General features: G+C 46.4%; 1 protein-coding gene across 2 annotated transcripts in view; it reads left to right on the forward strand.

The window, feature by feature from the left end:
* LRRK1 (leucine rich repeat kinase 1) overlaps positions 1-3,064 on the forward strand; it is a 142,342-nt gene extending 139,278 nt beyond the window's left edge. For both annotated transcript variants that reach the window (XM_040414250.1, XM_040414251.1), the window contains 2 exons: positions 704-805; positions 1,931-3,064. In XM_040414250.1, coding sequence (XP_040270184.1) covers positions 704-805; positions 1,931-2,108 — 280 coding nt within the window. In that variant the 3' untranslated portion in view covers positions 2,109-3,064. The remainder of the gene's footprint in view (positions 1-703; positions 806-1,930) is intronic.
* The last annotated feature ends 19,348 nt before the right edge of the window (positions 3,065-22,412 follow it).

The raw sequence follows: 22,412 nt of genomic DNA on the forward strand, positions 1-22,412 counted from the left end.
TGGGCGTCTCCTCTGCTCTTCACAGGCAGATCACTGTGCCCAGGATCCAGGGGAAGCCGTGGCTGGTTAGGCCGATGAGCTTGACCATGGAGCGGGCGCTGCCCCAAGATGAGGTGCTGTGGGCACAGACGCCGAACCTCTTGGACATGGCGATATCTATGGCCATGAGGGAGTTCCAGGCGATGCCTTTAAAGGACGGGTTGAGCTGCATGCAGTCCTCCTCCGCCAGGACCCACCTACATTTGCACCCGCAGGATAGTGATTGGAGGATTTGCAGGAGTGTGTGACTGTGTGTGAGGCTGCTGATTGGTAGATTTCCAGGGGTGTGAGATCAGCTAGAGGAGACTCACATCTTGATAAGGTCCACCAGAATGACAGAACAGCGCGGCAGGAGGAGACCAACGCTTCCTGGCCCTGTCAATCAAGGACAGCCCCCCCCCCCCCCCCTGCTGATTTGCATATCATAAAAGTTTAAATTGTGCAGTAAGGGGGCCATCAATAAACATAAAAATAGCAGCGTTGGATTCTGCGAACAGTAGCACATCGCTAATGTCAGCCGGTTTAAGACAGTTAATTCTGGTGACAGAAACCCTTTAAAGGGGTAAAGGAAAGACCCATTAAATAAGAAATGGTAGGTATTAAATTCTTCTAATAATTTATACTACACATTCATAACTACAAGATTGATTGTGAATTCTTTCAGACGTGGAGGCGACATTATCATCATCGGACTGGAGAAGGAGTGTGGTGGACAGAGAGGCCGAGTCATTGCAGTTTTACAATCTGGAGAACTAGCAAAAGATGGGTAGGTTTTAAAAAAAGAAAACCATCTGTGACTTTTTTCTTACATTCCCATTAAATGGTCACTAACCTTTCAACACGCTTTGCATAAACCAATAGTACAGGTGACTCTAAAGAACTTTATAATATATCTTGTCTTTTTCTTCACTAATCAGGTTCTTTTCATCCCCCAGCCCTCTCTTAAACTAAGTTTCTTATATTCACATGTAGTATTGATTTATGCAAATGAACAAAGATCAGGGAAGGTGAGACAGCTCACCAGTAAACCATTTTGAAAGGTCCAAATCCCAGGAAATCCAGCACTGCATCTCAATAAAATGATTCTTTATTGGTCCCTTCTTTAAAAAGAACCATAAAGTATGAATTCACATGCTACCCGTTTCAAACAAACGCATGGCGTCCTTCAAGTGACCAAACCATCATTTTCTGGAGACGCAGTACTGAATTTCTCTTATCGCTATTGATTTATGCAAAGCTGTGTGAAAAGTTAGTAAGCATTTATGTGTATGAATAATATCATCAGAAAATTACCTATTATGACCCATTTTTTTTCAAATTTTGAAATTCTGAAATCTTGCCGTTTTCACTCCAACCATCACTGGCAGGATTACAAAGAAAGATAACACCTAAAACTGATAGCAAACAGCTTTCCTTCTCCCCTCTCTGCACAAGGACCTATGCACAGGTCACAGATCATGTCTAAAAAAAACTCTCCAATAGTAGTCAATCTTTCCAGACTACGGGTTCCTATGGTCCATGTGGCTTCTGAGAAGTAGTAAAATCTGAAAATAAAAACAAATGAGAGAAAACCAATATACATACATAGGTGATATATTTCCCTTTTAAGAAGAGTCGTAACTTATCACATAGTTGCCTCCTGAATTGCTGCTCTTTTTAGGCATTTGATAAGGTCTGGCGGTCATCTTTCTTACGGTAGTCCTCTTGACGTTTCTATGTTAAGTTGTGATGGGTAGCAGTGTTTGGTATCGAGCCTACAGACAAAAATGTAGGATGGGAAGATTTGCACCGCTTTGGACACAATCCTTGTTTTGGATTTCGATTATTGACCAAAATTTGTTCCTGGGGAAGTGACCTCAGATTGTGATCCTTTTCCCTTTTCTCTTCCCAGGGTCTGTGTGGAGGCTGCAGCGGTGTCCAAGGAATCCGTAGTTTGTTGTCTGCAGAGTGAAGCGTTGGGTTGGTTTCTATCTGTCTGGAGGGGATGGGGAGCTGCTGAGTTTGACATTTTCTACCATTCAGCTGATGAGCTGAGGAGACTGGAGACCTGCATGAGGAAGAGGAGGTAGCACAATTAAAGAAATATGCCTTGCACCTTAGGCTTCCTGGTCATCTTTGTCAGGAGGTTCTCTACGAAGCCAATGCGTTGTGGAAAAAGGAAGCATTGATAAGGAGATGTCCTGTGGGATGTAGTTCCTTGGCTTTTCTTGGCCACGCTGTGACTCTAGTACATGGAAAGATGTGTCCTTGAGGATCAAGTTTCCACCATTGGTCTGATAACACTGTACTGTTTTTTTCAGACATTATCCAAAGATTTTATAATCTCAACCATTTTTAGTGATAACACTAAACTGCAATATGCAAACAGGAACGGGAACATTGGCATCTCAGGCTTTAGGCACCAAATTATCTTTGGCTGAGGGTTATGGCTGGTTTCTAAGCCATTTGCCCAGCTATTGCTGGACTCCTTCACTTCAATAGTCTTTAGTAATGTTGCCTTGTTTAAAGAAGATAATTTATTCTTTGCACTAGCTGGGCTGGATTGCAAATCTTTACATCAGAGAGGCTGGTTCTGCTATTTGTAGATGTTCTGCTTACATCAAACCACACTGCCTTGTAGCTGCTTACTTTGTGCAATATTAGCAGCATCTCTCCACGGAACGTCAGCAGCTCTCACGCTCTCCTTCTCAAGATGCATGCTATGCTCCTGGTGGCCATCGTACAGCAGTTTCCCAGATTATGCAATGTTCGGCTGGGTCCAGCTGTCTCTTCTCATTGCTTTCCCTTGTAATGTGGGGGACTGTAAAAACTTGGACTGACTGCCACGTTGTGTGCACTAAAATACTGTCTGCAGAAGAATTACAGCCAGGGGTCTGGGAGGGACAGCAGCGCGTAGATGATTCCATGGAGCCTCACTGCCTCCCGTCTCATGATGCACCATTGTTTCTTTTATGGGCAGGATGTTTTGTAACCATATCATACTTTTGTGTACAAATATTAATGTATATTAAAACCTGAAAGAAAACATATGGCTGTAGTTTCTTTTTCTTTAGGAAGCATCATTGATCTCGTCTGTTACAGTAAGAAAAGATAAAACTCCTCAGTTTTGAGGAGATCTCTTCCACCGACTGGACTTCCACACTACTAGAGTTTGTGATCTTCCTTTCTCAGCTTTTTTTTTTTCCAAGTTAAATTTTTAAAGGCTTCTTGTGTATTTTGGTATGTAAATGTTATCTAAGGCCTGTTTCACATCTGCGTTAGAGCTCTCCGGCAGGCTGTTCTGGCAGAGGACAGGCTGCCGGAGCTCTCTGGGTCTGGTATAGCCGGATTGTACCGCATGCCCACCTGCCCCATTGACTATAATGGGATCCAGCCGCCATCCGTCAAATACCGCTGTGTGCACTGGTTTTTATCTGCCTGAATTGCCGCATTATAGTCAATGGGAGCCAGCACGAGGTAATGTCTGGCTATGCCGGAAATGGAGAGCTACGGCAAGCTGTTCTCTGCTGGAGCAGCCTGCCGGAGAGCTCTAACGCTAGTGTGAAACTACCTTTACTTAAAGGGATTTTCTCGCCCAGTTTCCTTGGGGGACACAGAAGACCTTGGGTATAGCTCATCTCCATAGGAGGCGTGACACTAAGTGAAAGCTGTTAAGCCCCTCCTCCACAGCTATACCCTCAGCCTGGAGAGAGAGACTGCCAGTTTTTGCTTAGTGTCCAAGGAGGCAAGACACTCCCTGCTCTGCAGGGCTGGTTTCTCCTTGTTTAAATTTTAGATTTTTACCTTTTTCTTTTCTTTTTGTTCCAGATCATCAGGGATAACAGAGACGCACTAGACCTCTCTGTTCTCCCGGGGTTGAGCTGCGCCAGTGCCGGTCACCCGCACTGCTGCCTCCCCCACAGAAGACAAGGTGGATCAGGGCAGCCCAGCTCCCCTACATCCCGCCAGCGCAAGGGTCGCCCGCACGCCAAGTCCCTCTTCCAGCGTCCTGCCACTACGGTGCCAGTAGCTGAAGGGGCGACCCTGCTGGAATGGACCGAGGGTGAAGACGGCTGTGGTAAGAGATTGGCTTCTCCAGCCCTACGTCTCCCACCCCCCCACCCTGGTCTCCTGCGTGCCTGACCCCCATATTGGGCCTCTAGTCCCCTGCTGGATCTATGCTGGCCCCTGGGGTGCCGCAGAGCGGCAATCTCCTTCTGCCCCCTTCCTGCCTGGGACATGCAGCCAGTGGCTGTCTCCACAGCCAGCTACAGAAGCGGCAACATAGTTTATTTCTTTATCAGCACAGGCACCCGGTCTCTGGGTCCCCCCCTACATCTCCTACCGGAGTGTTGCTCCAGGCCTGAGGCTCCTGATGGCTGTGGAGTAAGGCCTCGCCTCCGGCCGACATTGGTATTCCGGTGCGGCCGGGCGCCGCAAAAATCTTAGCCCAGGCTCCGCGGCCTGCCAGGCCGCCATTCCGGGTCCCTGACTTTTCCGGCCGGCGGGGTGGGCTCCCGCGGCCGGCAAGCCGCCATTCCGAGCAAGCCCCCATTCTGGGCCCCTGACTCTTCCGGCCGGCGGGGTGGGCTCCCGCGGCCGGCAAGCCGCCATTCTGGGCCCCTGACTCCTCCGGCCGGCGGGGTGGGCTCCCGCGGCCGGCTTTGGGCTTGACTTCTAGGCCCAGCAGGCCCCGGCCGACCGTCGGTGCCGGTCGGTGGGGCTCCGCAAATTTTGGCCCAGGCTTCGCGGCCTGCTGGGCCGCAATTCCGACCGGCCCGCGGGGTGGGCACCCGCGGCCGGTTTGATGCGCCACTCCGCCTCAGTTCCTGGCGGTACATACCGGGCGCCGCAAATTTAGTCCCCGGCTTCACGGCCTACTAGGCCGCAAAATTCCGGCCTCTGGTGGAGGGGGCGGGAACTTCTCCAGGCGCGAATTTTTCCCGCCGGGAGGTTCCTCCGCCCCCAGGGGATCGCAGCGCCGCCCTCCAGGCCGGATCCATGTTAACCCTTTGGGTACAGGCCGGATCCCAATGGGCCGGTATGGCTGGCCCCCCTTTTTCCCTTTTCCTGACTATCTGTGCCCCTATATGGTGGCACCCTTTAGCCTCAGAGAGGCTGTGTTTTTAAAAAAAAAAAAAAAAAAAAAAAAGAAATGAATAATAATAATAACAGATTTCTTTTGGACTGCGCAGGACGCTGCAGCCTCATCAGTAGTGCTGCATGTCTGCATGCCCTCTTTCCACAGGCGGCATAGTGTTGCGCTCCCAACCTGCGTCACTGCTAGGGCATTTCCCCTTTTAGGCGGTTTTCCTGCCCTCTTCCAGGATACGGCGCTGGCCAAGTGCATGCGGCCCTTCCGTAGGCAGCATTCATCATCTCTCCAGTTATGGTGCCTGCCAGGTGCATCCCCCCCCTCCTAGGCGGGATACTGCACTCTCCCTGGCTGCCGGCTGGCCATGTGCATGACCCCCTTTTAGGCGGAATACTGCACCTTCACCGGATACGGTGCTGGCCATGTGCACGACCCCCTTCCATAGGCGGAATGCTGCACTCTCTCTATGGATTTGCTGCCGGCCATGTGCACGACCCCCTTCTCTAGGCGGAACGCTGCACTCTCGCTGGATTCACTGCCGGCCATGTGCGTCACCCCCTTCCATGGGCGGAACGCAGCGCTCTCACTGGATTCGTTGTCGGCCATGCGCGTGACCCCCTTCCATGGGAGGAAGGCAGCGCTCTCACTGGATTAGTTGCCGATCATGTGCATGACCCCCCCTTTTTAGGCGGAATACTGCACTCTCACCGGATACGGTACTGGCTATGTGCACGACCCCCTTCCATAGGCGGAACGCTGCACTCTCTCTGATGGCTATGATGTACTTATGTACTATGTTACTATGCTGCACTCTCACTGGTTTCGCTGCCAGCCATAGGCATGACTCAGGCAGCATACATACATCCCTCTGTCTGTGGTGTTTTCTCGCAGGTACGTTGCTGGCCATGTGCATGTACCCCATACATGGCGGGGTGCTTGCACTCTCGCTGGATCCGCTGTCGGCCATATGCATGACCCCTCTTCCGTGGGCGGTGTTTGCACTCTCGCTGGATTCGCTGCCAGCCAGGGGCATGCCTTCCTTCCTCAGGCGACATACACACATTCTCACTGACTGTGTTTGTCTCTCGCCGGTACGTTGCTGGCCATGTGTATGACTCCCATACATGGCGGGTGCACGCACTCTCCCTGGATGAGATGCTGGCCATGTGCATTACCCCCCCTTTTTGTCTGGGCGGCATGCTACACTCTCACCGGATACCTTGCTGGCCATGAGCATGGCCCTCTAACATGGGTGGAACGCTTGCACTCCCATTGGATACGGTGCTGGCCTTGTGCGTGACCACCCCACATTCCATGGGCAGAATTTGGCACGCTCATGAGATTCACGGCTGTCCTTGTATGGCTGTGCTGGACTTGTACATGTCCCCCTTCATTGGCAGAGTAGTTGCACTCTCGCTAAGTCAGTGTTGGGTGTATTATTGCACACTCACTTAATGCTAGGATAACCCTGTGCATGTTCCCCTTTCACTAGGTGGACCTCCTGCGTTCCTGCTGGATTATATGGTATGTCCTGCTTCTCTGAAGTAGGTACGGCCTTAGGCATCTCTCCCTTTTGGGACCGGCCTTTGCACTCTTGCCGACTGCAGTTTGCCAGATACAATTTCCCCCCTTTCGGGGCGGACTGCTTGCGTTCCATCGCATGCTATACTAGGCTTGTGCATAACTCCCTTGCAGGTTGCACTTTGCAATTACGTACATGCTGTGGCACTCTGTGGCGGCCCCCTTTTTCGCTGAATTAACCTTTTGCAGTGAGCGGACGTTCTTGTGCGTTGTTTGGGCCGTGTATGCCTTCTCCTCCTGTAGGTGGGTTGGCCTTCTCACTGCTTACGGGCTGCTCGTACGTATGCCTCATCTGCTTCCTGCGGCATACTTTGTTTTCTTGGGATACGATGCTTGCCGCAAGCCTTGCACTCGTCTCTAAGGAGTTCATTCTGTCCACCTGACCCGGACGGGCTCTACTTGCTCTATGCTGCACGGAGCTGGGTGGTACTCATTCATTTAGTTGGCCCTTCATCCCAGGGAGTGTTCGTGGTTCCTAGATGCGTGCCCATTCGTCCTTCCGCGGTATTGCTTCCCTGCGCTAGTGGTCACATGGTCGAGAGTGCTGTTGTCTGGAGCGCCCCTCGAATTCTTCGTTGGCTCTGGCAGGACTGCGGTTCCCTTGCCTGCTCAAATTTCCTCCTCTTCGGATGTAGTGTGGTATGAGTCCTTCCTCTTGGCGCCTCTACGCTTCAGTCTGATCTGCTACCAAGTGCGGGCCGCTTTTCTCGGGAAGGTCACCCAAATTCTCTTGGGTGCTCGATTACCCAGGTCGGAGGACCTCCACCTTGGGTTCTTCAGGGTATTCGCCTTCTGCGAGGCGGTGAACCGGGCATCTCACAGTGTAGCAGGGTTCTGCTTTTGAGCTGTCCTATGGCTTCCCTGTTGCCCACTCCTCCGTTCGGTTGGAGGGTGTTATGCCGGCCTCTGTCTCGACTACCTTATCTCGCTGGCTCTGTTTGGCTCCCGCTCGGTACAGATCACTCCGATGTGGCTTCTGTCCCGCCAGACTTCAGAGGCTGTTCCTTCACTGTCCTCCTCTCTGGGGAGAGCATGGTTGTTCATGTGGATGGTTCCGGTGTTCCTTTTGGCCTCGTACTGTCTCCCTTGTTCACACTGGCTGTATTGGCTGTGCCTATTTACCGAGTCTACCGCGTTCTGTCCTCCCGCTGAGTGCAGATTGCGTGGTCCATTCTAAGACAATGGTCCTGCTGTAGACTTACCTTCTCGGTAACTTGGGGGGACTACCTTTCGGTCCAGATTGTCCTTTGATCTCCCACACCGGGACTGTAGAACATGGCTACATCAGCATGGACTTAGCCTGTCTTGTCCTGGCATATGGCGGATACTGGGCGGACCCTTTTGGTTCCGTTCCGTCTGTCCTTCTGCTCCCCCACTGGGTGGATACGAGACAACGTTGCTCGGGGGCCGACTGTACCAGTTTTGTCGACTTCTGCCCGTGTTACTGGTCTGCGCCTGATCACATTGGGTTTTTCGCCCGCTTGCCAGGCGACTCCAGCGGGTTCGCTATTGTCCGCTCCTGGCTGTATTTTCGTCCAGGATCTGTCGTAAGACTTATGGTTTTTTTGTCTGGGGTTCTGTGGGAAGCTGTGCATTCCCCACTCTGACTTTTTCTCTCCCCATGGTTCTGTCTTTTTTCCAGTCCGGCCTGGACCTGGGACTGAGATTCCTTTACTTGAGGTATCAGTGTCAGCGCTGTTCTTCCTCTTCCAGCGTTCCCCGGCCCTCTGGGCCTGTCAAGACCTTCTTACTCGAAATGGCTCTTGGGTTCCTCTGTACTGTCCTTCGGTACCGCCCTGGGAACTACATACTGAGCTCTCGGCGCTCCAATCTTTTCCTTGGAGCCGTTACAGAAGTTCTCTCTACCCCGCCTGTCCTGTACGGTTGTGTTTCCGTATCAGTCGTGTCTCTGACGGGTGCCTGAATGGCCCCTTTTTTTGTTCTGAGCCTTCTGTCTTTTCCCAGGACAGGGCTGTTTCTACATCCCGTTCCTTCCTTCTGAAGGTGGTGTTGCCTTTCGCTTCAACACTTCACCGATTTGGACGTTGTTTGGGCCTTGCCGGTTTTACTTGGAGATCTCCGACTCTTGTCGACGTTCGGTCTCTTGGGTTTCCTGGAGGTCCGCGCTTAGAGTTGACGGACTCCAGGGTCGTTTTCCTCCGCCTTATCAGATTGGCTATTGCTGAGGTTACCGCACCGAGGGCAGGATTCTGCCTTTGCTGTCACCGTTCATTTCACCAGAGCGGTCGGTGCCTCCTGGGCCGGAGGTATTGGGCTTCGGCCATGCATTTGAGCAAGGCGGCCACAGGTCTTCCTTGCACGCTTTACAGAGTTCTACAGGGTGCATACTCTGGCTTCGGCGTATGCTGCTTTGGTCCGCCTGGGTCTGCAGGCGGCGGTTCCTTGATGCCTTCGGGTGCTTCGCCTTGGTGCTGTGGTCCCTCCCCTTTTGGACTGCTTTTGAACGTCCCAAGGTCTTCTGTGTCCCCCAAGGAAACTGGGCGAGAAAACGAGATTTTTGTATAACTTACCAGTAAAATCTCTTTCTCGCTCTTTCCTTGGGGGACACAGCACCCACCCATTCATTGTTTTTCTCTACACGGTTTCCGAGTTTGTGTTACCCGTTGGGTAGTTGGCTTGTTGGTTCTTTGTTGGACTTTGCCTTTTCTCACTGCTTGGACACGCAACTGGCAGTCTCTCTCTCCAGGCTGAGGGTATAGCTGTGGAGGAGGGGCTTAACAGCTTTCACTTAGTGTCACGCCTCCTATGGAGATGAGCTATACCCAAGGTCTTCTGTGTCCCCCAAGGAAAGAGCGAGAAAGAGATTTTACTGGTAAGTTATACAAAAATCTCGTTTTTCAAACTAGCGCCTGGATCTGAATAATTTTGTTATTGCGCGTAATTAAAAATGTAGCATAGCCGCAGAGCTATTCAATAACCTGTATCTGTATAGCTCCACCTGCTTTTTCCTTATTTTTTGTCCACTTTACTGAGGTGATTACACATGCTCAGTTTAAATTTTCAACTGTCACCAGCCATATCTTTTCTTAGAATGTGGCAGTTAGGGTCCATTCACACGTCCGTAGTGTATTGTGGATCCGCAGTACACTCGGCCGGCACATGTTCTATTTTTTTCTGGAGCCACGGACCAGAAGTTCGGGGGCGCACTCCGGAAATGCGGATGTGGACAGCACACTGTGTGCTGTCCGCATCCATTCCTGCCCCATAGAGAATGAATGGGTCCGCACCCTTCTGCAATTTGCGGAACGGGTGCAGACACATTCACGGACGTGTGAATGGACTCTTACAGTCAAAGAGCTACAGCAGAAAAAAGATGTTCCATGAGACACACCCCCTGAGCTGCCAGCCTTAATTAAATCTAGCGGAACAATTTGAGCAATGAATGGAGAGATCTCCAGAACTTACACAGAGAATGCTATCGGTCACTGATAACACCTCCCCTATATACAACTATCAGTGACTGACAGCTATCTATGTATACACACTTACACAGAGAATGCTATCAGTCACTGATAACACCTCCCCTATATACAACTATCAGTGACTGACAGCTATCTATGTATACACACTTACACAGAGAATGCTATCAATCGCTGATAACACCTCCCCTATATACAACTATCAGTGACTGACAGCTATCTATGTATACACACTTACACAGAGAATGCTATCAGTCACTGATAACACCTCCCCTGTGTACAGCTATCAGTGACTGACAGCTATCTATGTATACACACTTACACAGAGAATGTTATCAATCACTGATAACAGTTACGACTAAGAACAAACCTGTGTTCGAAACGCGTCAATTGTTGTCCGGGTGGAGGTTTTTTTATTTCTGTGAGTAATTTTGCTACACTATGAAATAAATCGCATTGAAGATTTTAAAGTGCTGGATTTTCTCTCTTTTGATCCCTATTGCAGAGATAGTAAATTAATTGCTAAATCCTGAAGAACCCCTTTTAATGTGGCCTCTGAGCAGCTTTTTGTAAATTTTCTTCAATACAGTGCCTAAAGTCACGGTGAGCAATATTTAATTTTTTTTACATGGGGCAAGTAAATAAGGACAGATACTTTCTTAAAGGGAACCTGTCACCGGGATTTTGTGTATAGAGCGGAGGCCATGGGCTGCTAGATGGCCGCTAGCACATCCGCAATATCCAGTCCCCACAGCTCTGTGTGCTTTTATTGTGTAAAAAAAAAAACGATTTGATACATATGCAAATTAACCTGAGATGAGTCCTGTATGTGAGATGAGTCAGGGACAGGACTCGTCTCATGTTAATTTGCATATGTATCAAATCGTTTTTTTTTACACAATAAAAGCACACAGAGCTATGGAGACTGGGTATTGTGGATGTGCTAGCGGCGATCTAGCAACCCTTGTCCTCAGCTCTATACACAAAATCCCAGTGACAGGTTCCCTTTAACAGTAAAGCTTTTATTTTGCAAATTCTACTTTAGGTAACATTTCCATGGCCATTGCTTCTTAGAACAACCACTGGAACGCATTACCATACATATATATATATATAAAAATACACCTGGAGAGTCTGCAGAAGAAAGCAATCATTACTAAGGGCTCATTCAAATGACCGTTTCCGTTTTTGCATTGTATGTGTTGTGCATTTTGCGAATCGGAACGTCCTCCTGATAGAAATGCCCATTCTTGTCCTTAATTACGGACAAAAATAGGATGTATCTTTATTGCGGGGCTACGGAACGGCAGTACGCTGTCGACATCTTTTGCAGCCCCATTGAAATGAATGGGTCCACATCCGTTCCGCAAAATTGCGGATCAGATTCGGACAGAAATATAAGGTCATGTAAATAGGCCCTTAGAGTCCCCAAAAATACGTAATTCTGATCAAGACTGAAGTGAAGGTAGGTTCTTCCTATAAACTCCCAGTGAGGTTTTTTTTTTTTGTACACCAGCAAGTTCTGCTGAGTCCAAGAGACCCGTGAAAACTACTCTTCAACAAGTGAAATGATCATCTGAATATAATTGTGATGGTCTGTGTATGTCAGCACATGGTGCGGAATAGCGGATATAGGTGGACATTTGTCATTTTACGGTTGCTTTTTGTGTCACACACAGTAATTGGGCCATAATCCAGGACTAATGTCCCTTTTAGCCCTTAAACATACACCACTGAAAAGCGGTCCAAATGTCGGAAAAATTTACCGAACGACACAGTTGCCTTGACTTGCAACTTCTTTAAGCCACAAAACGGATATATTTGATAAATGCCCCCCATAACCTTTCTTACCAGAATCCCTATGGCAAACTACCACATAATGTAATTGGGCATGCTGTAAACATGGAATTGCCCCAAATCTGCATACCCTAAGAATTTCTGTCTCTACCTCAACACATACAGGCATTTTTACAGAACTGCTGTATAACTTTGTTGTGTGCCGCTATAGGACTTGTGTTGTGTGTTTAGTCCTTTTATTCCCAAGCTGAGAAGAAACTCTGCCGAGCACTCTGAGACATGTTTCTGTGAGCCTGACAGATGTTCAGAGCTGTCTGGACCTTTGTTTTATTTTAACCAGAAGAAACATATGTGGGAGGGCGAAATCGCTTCTTAATTGTGGTTGCTGGATTGTGCTAAAAGTGGCAATGTTTTTCTAAAAACCCCTTCAAAAGAGGCGACCGCCTCTTGTGCGTATCATAGCGTGCAGTGCAAACTTTCCACTGGAGCGTTATCTTTGCCTAGAGATTAATTTGTACTGGACTGAGACTTCCCGGATGTGTAGAGCATCTGCGTATAAACAGTATGACTGTAGGTCACTGTGCCCTGGCTTTACTGTAAGACTTTTCTCTGGCCCTTCATCCTATTAACCCAACGGAGTCAAGAGATGCTGTCATATGTATTAGAGATGGGCTAATTCCACTGACAGATTAGAGGGGGGTTTATGAGATTAGAAAACAAGTTCAGCTATTGACTTGAATTGGACTGAGCTGCAATACCAAACAGTGGTATCGTTCCTGGAAAATAGCAAATAAAAAAGTGAAAAGTGTGTGTGTATGTGTATGTATATGTATGTGTGTATATGTATATATATATATATATATAATGACAAAAAATGTAGGACTGCACTCCGAAGTAGTAGTGAAATAAAAGGATTTTAATCACCCATAATATGGCAAACTTGCGACGTTTCGGCTCACAAGAGCCGCAATTTGCCTTCAAGTAAAATGGCGGTTTCAGTTTGGTTCTGCAGAGCGCATGCGTCACACCGTATGACATACATGATGGCGTTCGTCTGGACATGCGCTTTGAAGAGATTGAGACGCTCTATGAACGCGATGGTCTATGTGGGCGCCATGGCTCCGTAAGGTCCAGTTTCTATGATCCTCATCCATTTCACTATCACCTTTATTATAATATTGATTATGACTCAAATTAATATGAATCTAATGTTATTTATATGTTTGATCTACATAAAGGGTTATTATCCTAAGGCTGTGGATCATACGGCACATGTCACTTTATGCACATGCACTTTGTTTATTTATTTGTAACAGATGTATCTAATTTAACTTTGATTGTAACCATACCGTGATTGGTTGGTCACTTATGATATGCCTCTATATGCATTCACTTTCACTGTTTCTATGCTTGAGGAAGGCTCAAGTTTGCCATATTATGGGTGATTAAAATCCTTTTATTTCACTACTACTTCGGAGTGCAGTCCCACATTTTTTGTCTTATATCATCGGGTATTGCCGTTACCCTACGTCGGACCGTGCACCCATATCCTGGTTGGTGCTCCCGCTGGATTCTCCATTTTTATATATATATATATATATATATATATATATATATATATATATATATATATATTAGTGTGTGTATATGTATATCCATTCACAAATGGGTCCGCATCCATTCTGCAATTTTGCGGACCAATTCATTTTCAATGAAGTGTCCTGTCTGCATCCGCACTTCCATTCCGCGTTCCCGCAAAAAAATAGAACATGTCCTATTCTTGTCCGCAGACATAGACAAGAAAAGGCATTTCTATTATAGTGCTGGCCATGTGCGGTCAGCAAAATGCGGAACGCACATGGCCGGTGTCCGTGTTTTGTGGATCCGCAATTTTTGTACTGCAAAACAGTTGCGGACGTGTGAATGGACCCTAAAGCTAGCATGCGCGACAGCAAGCGTATGGCAGAACACAATTACACATGCAAACAATAGAACTAGGGATTATGGATTATTATGGATAATTGATCACCGACACCTGCTGCTGTTCGCAGGTGACAAATCATCGCATCCGCATCGCAAGTCTGAGAGAGAGAGGGGGACCCCACTTAGCTGCTGCCTCTCCTCTGCCGGGCCCTCCTTCAAGCTACACACACGCCCACAAATACGCCCCACCACATGACCAGGCACTCAGGCAGGCAGCTACGACACGCCCGCCGCGGCTCTCTCTCCTCAAACGTACCGCTGGTCTGGAACTTGAAGCGGCCGCGTCAGATGACCCGTCCCTCCCTCCGCTCCCGCGAGATGAGTGTGCTCTCTGACGTCACCACGAGAGTAGACTCTAGGCGCGCAAGAGCCCGCCACTTCTGAGACTTGAAAGCGCGGCAAGCGCCCCACGGCCCCAGCGTCAGCCAGCGCGCACTCACCTGAGACTGAGAGTCTGAGACTGAATGAGAGAGAGACCAGCCGGCCGACCAAGTAGTCACCCTCACCAGACTGTCCAGACACAAACCATCAAGGCCAGGGCGAGCGCTGGGCGTTGCAGCAGTCAGAAGTACAGTACTACCATCTGCCTGGACTGGTCTGGTCTATAGACTGGTAGGTTGGGTACTACTAGGTAGTATTAGTAACTAATGTAAATGATTCATCCATCCATCTGCCCCAGGCCCCCACCCACACCCTGATTTCAGACATCATTACCGACGGTCCACTGATCATCCATCCATCCGCCCCACCCCCTGAATTCAGACATTATTATTGTCTGAAATCAGGGCCGGGGCGGATGGATGGATAGTGGACGGATGGTAATAATAATGTCTGAAATCAGGGCCTGGGTGGGGCGGATGGATGGATGGTAATAAATTATTGCTGTCCACTGATGATCCATCCATGATCTGCCCCACCCGCACCCTGATTTCAGACATTATTATTATTACCAGACCGACCGACCGACCAAGTCACCAGACACGAACCATCAAGGGCGAGCGCTGGTCGTTGCAGCAGAAGTACTCCAGGACTCCATCTTCCTGGACTGGTCTATAGACTGGTAGGTAGTATTAGTAATGTAATGATTCATCCATCCATCCATCTGCCCCACCCACAACCTGATTTCAGACATCATTACCGTCCACTGATCATCCATCCATCCGCCCCACGCCCTGAATTCCGACATTATTATTGCCATTGTCTGCAATCCGGGTGGGGGTGGGGCGGATGGATGGCTCACCAGTGGACATTAATAATGTCTGAAAAAAAATTTTGGGCATCATCACTGGAGTCTGGAGGTAGTCCATGGATACACCAAAAACCTGCAACTGTTTTTTTTTACGTAACTGAGCCAAACGGAGCCTACGGGCATTAGGTTTCCCCTAAGGTTTTTGAAGCTGAGACAAAAGTCCTGCATGTAGGAAACCTAACAGACCGCTTTATAGTTTATGAGGTCCTGACCGTCCTGTCACTGTGTGCTTCACTGTGATTGGGTTGCCACGTAGGCAGGCTGTTTGAGGCTGCGCACTGGATGCGGTATCCATTGTGAACAGCTTGTGTATGGTTTTTCTCTACCTGTTCATGTTTTTGGTTTGTTTCCATGTTGTTGGCTGCCATTGGCAACGTCCGGTGCTTCTGCTTTGTATCCTGGGGTTTGTTACTCCTGGCCTGATACGGTTAATCTCCCTGTTCTGTTCCTGGTTGTATCCGTTCAGGTGCGCTCGTTAGGCACCTATTTCATCCTGCATGCGGTCTGTTCTGAGGTCGGCCTGTCTTATGTCTTGCTGGGTGGTTCACCCTTCTGCTCTGTGTCAGTCCGCCTATGTTTTGCCTTGCTCTACATAGCCCCCTGCTGCTGACCCTTGGGGTCCTGCCATCTACACCTCAGTGTGGTGCCGCCTGGTTCTGTATATTTGTCCTTTTCCTGTCCTGTAGTGAGTAGCCTAGCAGTGCTCTAAACTAGGGTTGGGCGATATCAAAAATATTCCTACGATAACCATATTAAGAAGTTCATAGCGATAACGATGTACAGTGGGTACGGAAAGTATTCAGACCCCCTTACATTTTTCACTCTGTTATATTGCAGCCATTTTCTAAAATCATTTAAGTTCATTTTTTTTTCCCTCATTAATGTACACACAGCACCCCATATTGACAGAAAAACACAGAATTGTTGCCATTTTTTGCAGATTTATTAAAAAAGAAAAACTGAAATATCACATGGTCCTAAGTATTCAGACCCTTTGCTGTGACACTCATATATTTAACTTAGGTGCGGTCCATTTCTTCGGATCATCCTTGAGATGGTTCTACACCTTCATTTGAGTCTAGCTATGTTTGATTATACTGTTTGGACTTGATTAGGAAAGCCACACACCTGTCTATATAAGACCTTACAGCTCACAGTGCATGTCAGAGCAAATGAGAATCATGAGGTCAAAAGGAACTGCCTGAAGAGCTCAGACAGAATTGTGGCAAGGCACAGATCTGGCCAAGGTTACAAAAAAAAATTCTGCTGCACTTAGGTTCCTAAGAGCACAGTAGCCTCCATAATCCTTAAATTGAAGACGTTTGGGACGACCAGAACCCTTCCTAGAGCTGGCGTCTGGCCAAACTGAGCTATTGGGGGAGAAGAGCCTAGGTGAGAGAGGTAAAGAAGAACCCAAAGATCACTGTGGCTGAGCTCCAGAGATGCAGTCGGGAGATGGGAGAAAGTTGTAGAAAGTCAACCATCACTGCAGCCCTCCACCAGTCGGTGCTTTATGGCAGAGTGGCCCGACGGAAGCCTCTCCTCAGTGAAAGACACATGAAAGCCTGCATGGAGTTTGCTAAAAAACACCTGAAGGACTCCAAGATGGTGAGAAATAAGATTCTCTGGTCTGATGAGACCAAGATAGAACTTTATGGCCTTAATTCTAAGCGGTATGTGTGGAAAAAACCAGGCACTGCTCATCACCTGTCCAATACAGTCCTAACAGTGAAGCATGGTGGTGGCAGGCAGCATCATGCTGTGGGAGTGTTTTTCAGCTGCAGGGACAGGACGACTGGTTGCAATCGAGGGAAAGATGAATGCACTCAAGTACAGGGATATCCTGGATGAAATCCTTCTCCAGAGTGCTCAGGACCTCAGACTGGGCCGAAGGTTTACATTCCAACAAGACAATGACCCTAAGCATACAACTAAAATAACGAAGGCTTCACAACAACTCCGTGACTGTTCTTGAATGGCCCACCCAGATCCCTGACAAACCCAATAGAGCATCTCTGGAGAGACCTAAAAATCGCTGTCCACCAACGTTTACCATCCAACCTGACAGAACTGGAGAGGATCCCCAAATCCAGGTGTGAAAAACTTGTTGCTTCTTTCCCAAAAAGACTCATGTCTGTATTAGATCAAAAGGGTGCTTCTACTAATACTGAGCAAAGGGTCTGAATACTTAGAACCATGTGATATTTCAGTTTTTCCTTTTTAATAAATCTGCAAAATTGTCAACAATTCTGTGTTTTTCTGTCAATATGGGGTGCTGTGTGTACATTAATGAGGAAAAAAATTTACTTAAATGATTTTCGCAAATGGCTGCAATATAACAAAGAGTCAAAATTTTAAGGGGGTCAGAATACTTTCCCTACCCACTGTATATCATGAAAAATACCAATTTAAAAGAAAAAAAAACACTTGGGGCCACAAGGAGACACGTTATACTGTATGAATGCTGCCACTGACTCTGGGACTGCTCTGGAGTGGCAACTGGCAACTACCTGCACCCAAGCCTATCCTCACCATCAGAGGCTCTAGTGAAGACCAGGTAGTTGCTTAGTCATGCCCCTCCAGAGTATAGCCAGTCAGTGGCGCAGTGGGTTCACACCCGCTGATCTGTAACAGTAACTGAGGCACTCCTGTTATTGTCTTGTACTTCTGTTACCTTGTATTAAAATTCCCTGGCCCTTGTTCCATTTTACCTGTTTTCTTTATGCCTGATGTCACAAAGGTGCGCTTAGGTCTCCGGCATGTGAGGGGTCTGTAGGCTCAGTTCGGCTCAGGTTTGTAACGAATCTGTCCTTTCCGTTCTTCTGATCCAATAATGGAGTAGTGTCTCCCCAACAACTGGGGTGTGCCTCACTAGTGAGGTCTGTATTTCTGTTTGAAAATAACTGTTTTATGCCATTGTTGCTGTTTTTGCAATCTCAAAGTCTTTATACTGATAGCTTTAAAACTCAGGCAATTTTCATATTTAATTTGCAGATTAAATAAATTTGTGTCTCAGCAACTAACCTAATCCACCATAATGTCGTCTTACCATCATATGAGTGGCTCACAAAAATGCAAAAAAAAATGGAAGATGAGAAAAAAATTCAGAAACTCCCAAAAATAAGCAGCTATTATTCACAGGCTGCTGGTGGTTCTGCAACTACTGAGACCATAACTGGTCAGTGTGAGGACATAAGTGAGAGACCTTCTACTAGTACAGTTACTGTAAGCTCTCAATCGTTGATGGAGGAGGATAGTATCCACAGTGAAACATGTAGCTTCAGTCCTAGCATTGACGAAGTGGAACCACATACAAGTGCCAGAATATCTGAAGTACAAGAAACTTTAGAAAGTCAAGATACTGGCACTGTCTGTATAGAACATACTTTACTTGGAGAAAAGTATGTTACAGATAGGGGACATTTTCCCATTAAAATAACAGACCCCAACATAAAAAAATGTATTCTTTCTAATGGCCCCTGCAGACCTAACGGGCCATTTCCCAGAGATAACGATAACAGGTGTTTCTCTGAGAAGTACTATGACAGAATTACAAAAGCAGGCCATAAGATTCCTGTCATGTGGTTATGCTACTCTCTAAAGCTAAACGTTGCTTAATGCGAGCCATGCTGGTTATTTGGTGAAAAAATTTGGCTTTGAACCTGCATGGGCTAAAGGAATACAAAAATGGCAAAGGCTCTCAGCCAAAATACAGATTCATGAAGCTTCCCAAGCTCACATGGACGCTTGTATTGTGTATGATCAATGGAGGAGAAAAAAAAAGCATAGATGCAGAGACTGAAAAAAAAAAAATTTAAAAGAGAAATTTTTTGGGGGAAAAGTCCTTCATAGAATAACCAATGTCACCCTAACCATGGCAATGTCTAATCTAGCTTTCCGTGGTCATATCGAAAAAATAGGTGAGAGTAATAATGGCAACTTTCTCTCTCTTGTAGAGCTGCTCGCAGAATATGACCATGTTTTGAAGGAGCTACTCCAGTTACCTCAGGGGACAGCTAAATACCTAAGCCCCAAAATACAAAATGAAATAATAGATATCCTTGCAAAAAAGTAGAAGAAGGCATTGTGAGTGAAATTAATTATGGACACAACACAAGATGTTTCCAAAGTTGACCAATTAAGTCAAATATTCCGATATGTGACTGTAAGCAGAGACAAAACCCAAAGGGCAACTGCTATAGCTATACAAGAAGCGTTTTTAGGTTTTCATGTCGTAGAAGACCCTAGTGCTGCAGGACTCGAAAATGACATTATAAAATGTATAGAAAGTAGTGGTTTGCAGCTATCAAAATGTCGGGGGCAGGGTTATGATGGTGCTGCCACCATGAGTGGAGTATACTCGGGTGTTCAAACTCGCATTCAAAAGAAAGATGGAAATGGCTTGTACATTCACTGTGCAGCCCACAACCTTAATTTAGTTCTACAAGATGCCATGAGCCACGTACCTGAGGTGTCAAGATTTTTTGAGGTGATACAAACGCTGCATGTTTTTTGGAAAAAGTATCACCCGATACTGTGACCCTAAAAAGATTGTGCCCAACACGATGGTCATCCCGCTATAACTCACTGCTTGCCCTACGCTTTTGGTTTGTTGATGTCCTTAAAGCACTGTCTAAATTAATATTGACTTCGACCAAAAGTAAAGAGAGGGAAGAGGCCAAGGTCCTTAGGAATAAAATTGAATCTTTTGAGTTTGTCTTACTACTTGTTCTACAGAGCAAAGTTCTGGAGCAGATAAATGCAATATCAAAGGTTCTGCTGTCAGAACATATGGATCTGTGCAATGCTGCCCATTTAATTCATAATGCCATTGAAGCTCTTAGCAGCTACAGAAAGCAATTTGAAGATGCTAAAACAACAGCCATCACACTTGCTGAGAAGTGGGGAATTCCTGCAATGCTTGTAAATAAGAGTGCCCAAAGTAAAGCGCCATAGTGGTGAGCTATGTTTGGACGAAAGACTGCAAGACCCAGAGAAGAGATTTAAAACTACAATTTTTTATGCTACTTTAGATGTAATAACATCCCAGTTATCAAGCAGATTTGGTAGCATGAACACTGTAGTTGAAAGATTTCAGATTATTCAGCCACGTGTGCTGGCGACTTAATCAGACGATAACTTGTTTCAAGCTGCACTGCAATTTCAGCAGTATTATCAAGATGACATATCTTCCGATTTTCCAGGGCAATTGGTTAGTTTTCGGAACGCTCTGCAAAATGAGATCTCTGAGCTCCACACAGTTAAAGACTTGGCACACCTGCTTATAATTGACAATGCTGCTTTGTCATCTACCCTACCGGATGTATGTACAGCTTTAATACTTTTCCTCACATTACCAGTGACGGTGGCATCTGCAGAAAGATCATTTTCCAAATTATCTCTGATTAAAAATTACTTGAGAAACAGCATGTCACAACAACGGCTTTCTGGCCTTGCCCTTCTAAGTATTGAGAATGAAAGAGCAAGAAAACTGGACATTCCAGCTATTGACAAATTTGCTGAGTCTGCGCAACTTCTAGTAATATGTATTTTGCGTAAGTGAGCAGTTTGTTGGGTACAGGGAGGGAGTTAGATTATCAAAGTTCATACTAACCCAGTTCAATCTGTTCAACTTTGGTTGTACTAAACAGTTAACTAGTTTGGTTCTATTTTAACTGCCTTCTTTTTGGTAACAATGATACAGATAGTTTACAATTAATAAACAATTCTGATGTTGTTAGACTCTAAAACACAACGACCGCCTTTGAACTATTTGAATACAGCACTGGTTTCTGCACAACAAAAGCTTTATATCAAAAAGAAGGCAGATGTTACCAACATCAAAAATACTTAAAATAATTACTAAATGCTACCATCTCCTTTCTTACAGTGAGAACAAATTGATTCCTGTCTACTTGATGCCTCCTCGTTGGACCTGGCTGGTTAATTTTGATGTTTCATTTGGATTTCTGTTGTGGTTAAAGGGATTCTGTCACCAAGTTTTGGGCTATAGAGCTGCGGACATGCACGGCTAGATCACCCCTAGCATGTCCGCAATATACCGGTCCTACAGGGCTGTGTGCTTTTATTTTATTTAAAAAAAGGATTTTAGAGATATGTAAATTAGTCTTGTATGTGTCCAAGGGGCTGTACGAACCTTCCTGCGCATGCACGGCACTGCGCATGCACGAGCTCGCTCATCGCGAGATTACGGCAATCTATCGTTGATGAAAGGAGGAGATTCGGAGGACATAGGCGGTGCTGGGCTCCTTGACAGGCGGGCGTGGCTGGGCTGCAGGAAGGTTCGTACAGCCCCTTGGACACATACAAGACTAATTTACATATCTCTAAAATCCTTTTTTAAAGAAAATAAAAGCACACAGCCCTATAGGACCGGTATATTGCGGACATGCTAGCGGCAAACTAGCCGTGCATGTCCGCAGCTCTATAGCCCAAAACTTGGTGACAGAATCCCTTTAAGAAGCACGACTCGTACTTATTCACAATAAAATTTTGGTAAGTAAAAAATGTATATAATTTATATTTAACATATCTAATTTTGCCACTTACTAAATGCTACCATCTCCTTTCCTACAGTGAGAACAAATGGGTTCCTTTCTACTTGATGCCTCTTCGTTGGACCTGGCTGCTTAATTTTGATGTTTCATTTGGATTTCTGTTCTGGTTAAGAAGCACGACTCGTACTTATTCACAATCAAATTTCGGTAAGTAAAAAAATTTATTATATTTGAAATTCTTATCTAATTAGGCACCAAACTGACAGCCAATATTTTGTGATTATCTTTTTTAATTGTAGGTGATTTACCAAGATATGGGTCAAGAAGGTTTATGCCTTACGTGGGGAATCTTTTTTCTGGAATACTTTAACATTTTTTTCTATATTTTATATGGTAACATTAAAAAAATTAAAACCCCTATCTCCTTCTATTTAATATTCGACTACAACACTTTCAAACCGTGAGTGGGTGGAGTCTTGGGGTGGGTGGGAGTCTTGGGGTGGGCGGCCCCGATACAAAGTTTGCCATGGTGCCCATAGAACTCTAGTTACGCCACTGACCCAAAGCATACTGCAAAAGCAACCAAAGAGTTTTTTAAGGGAAAGACGTGGAATTTTATGCAATGGCCAAGTCAATCACCTGACCTGAATCCGATTGAGCATGCATTTCACTTGCTGAAGACAAAACTGAAGGGAAAATGCCCCAAGAACAAGCAGGAACTGAAGACAGTT

This window comes from Bufo bufo, chromosome 1 (genome assembly GCF_905171765.1).
Source record: "Bufo bufo chromosome 1, aBufBuf1.1, whole genome shotgun sequence".
Taxonomy (NCBI): Eukaryota; Metazoa; Chordata; class Amphibia; order Anura; family Bufonidae; genus Bufo; species Bufo bufo.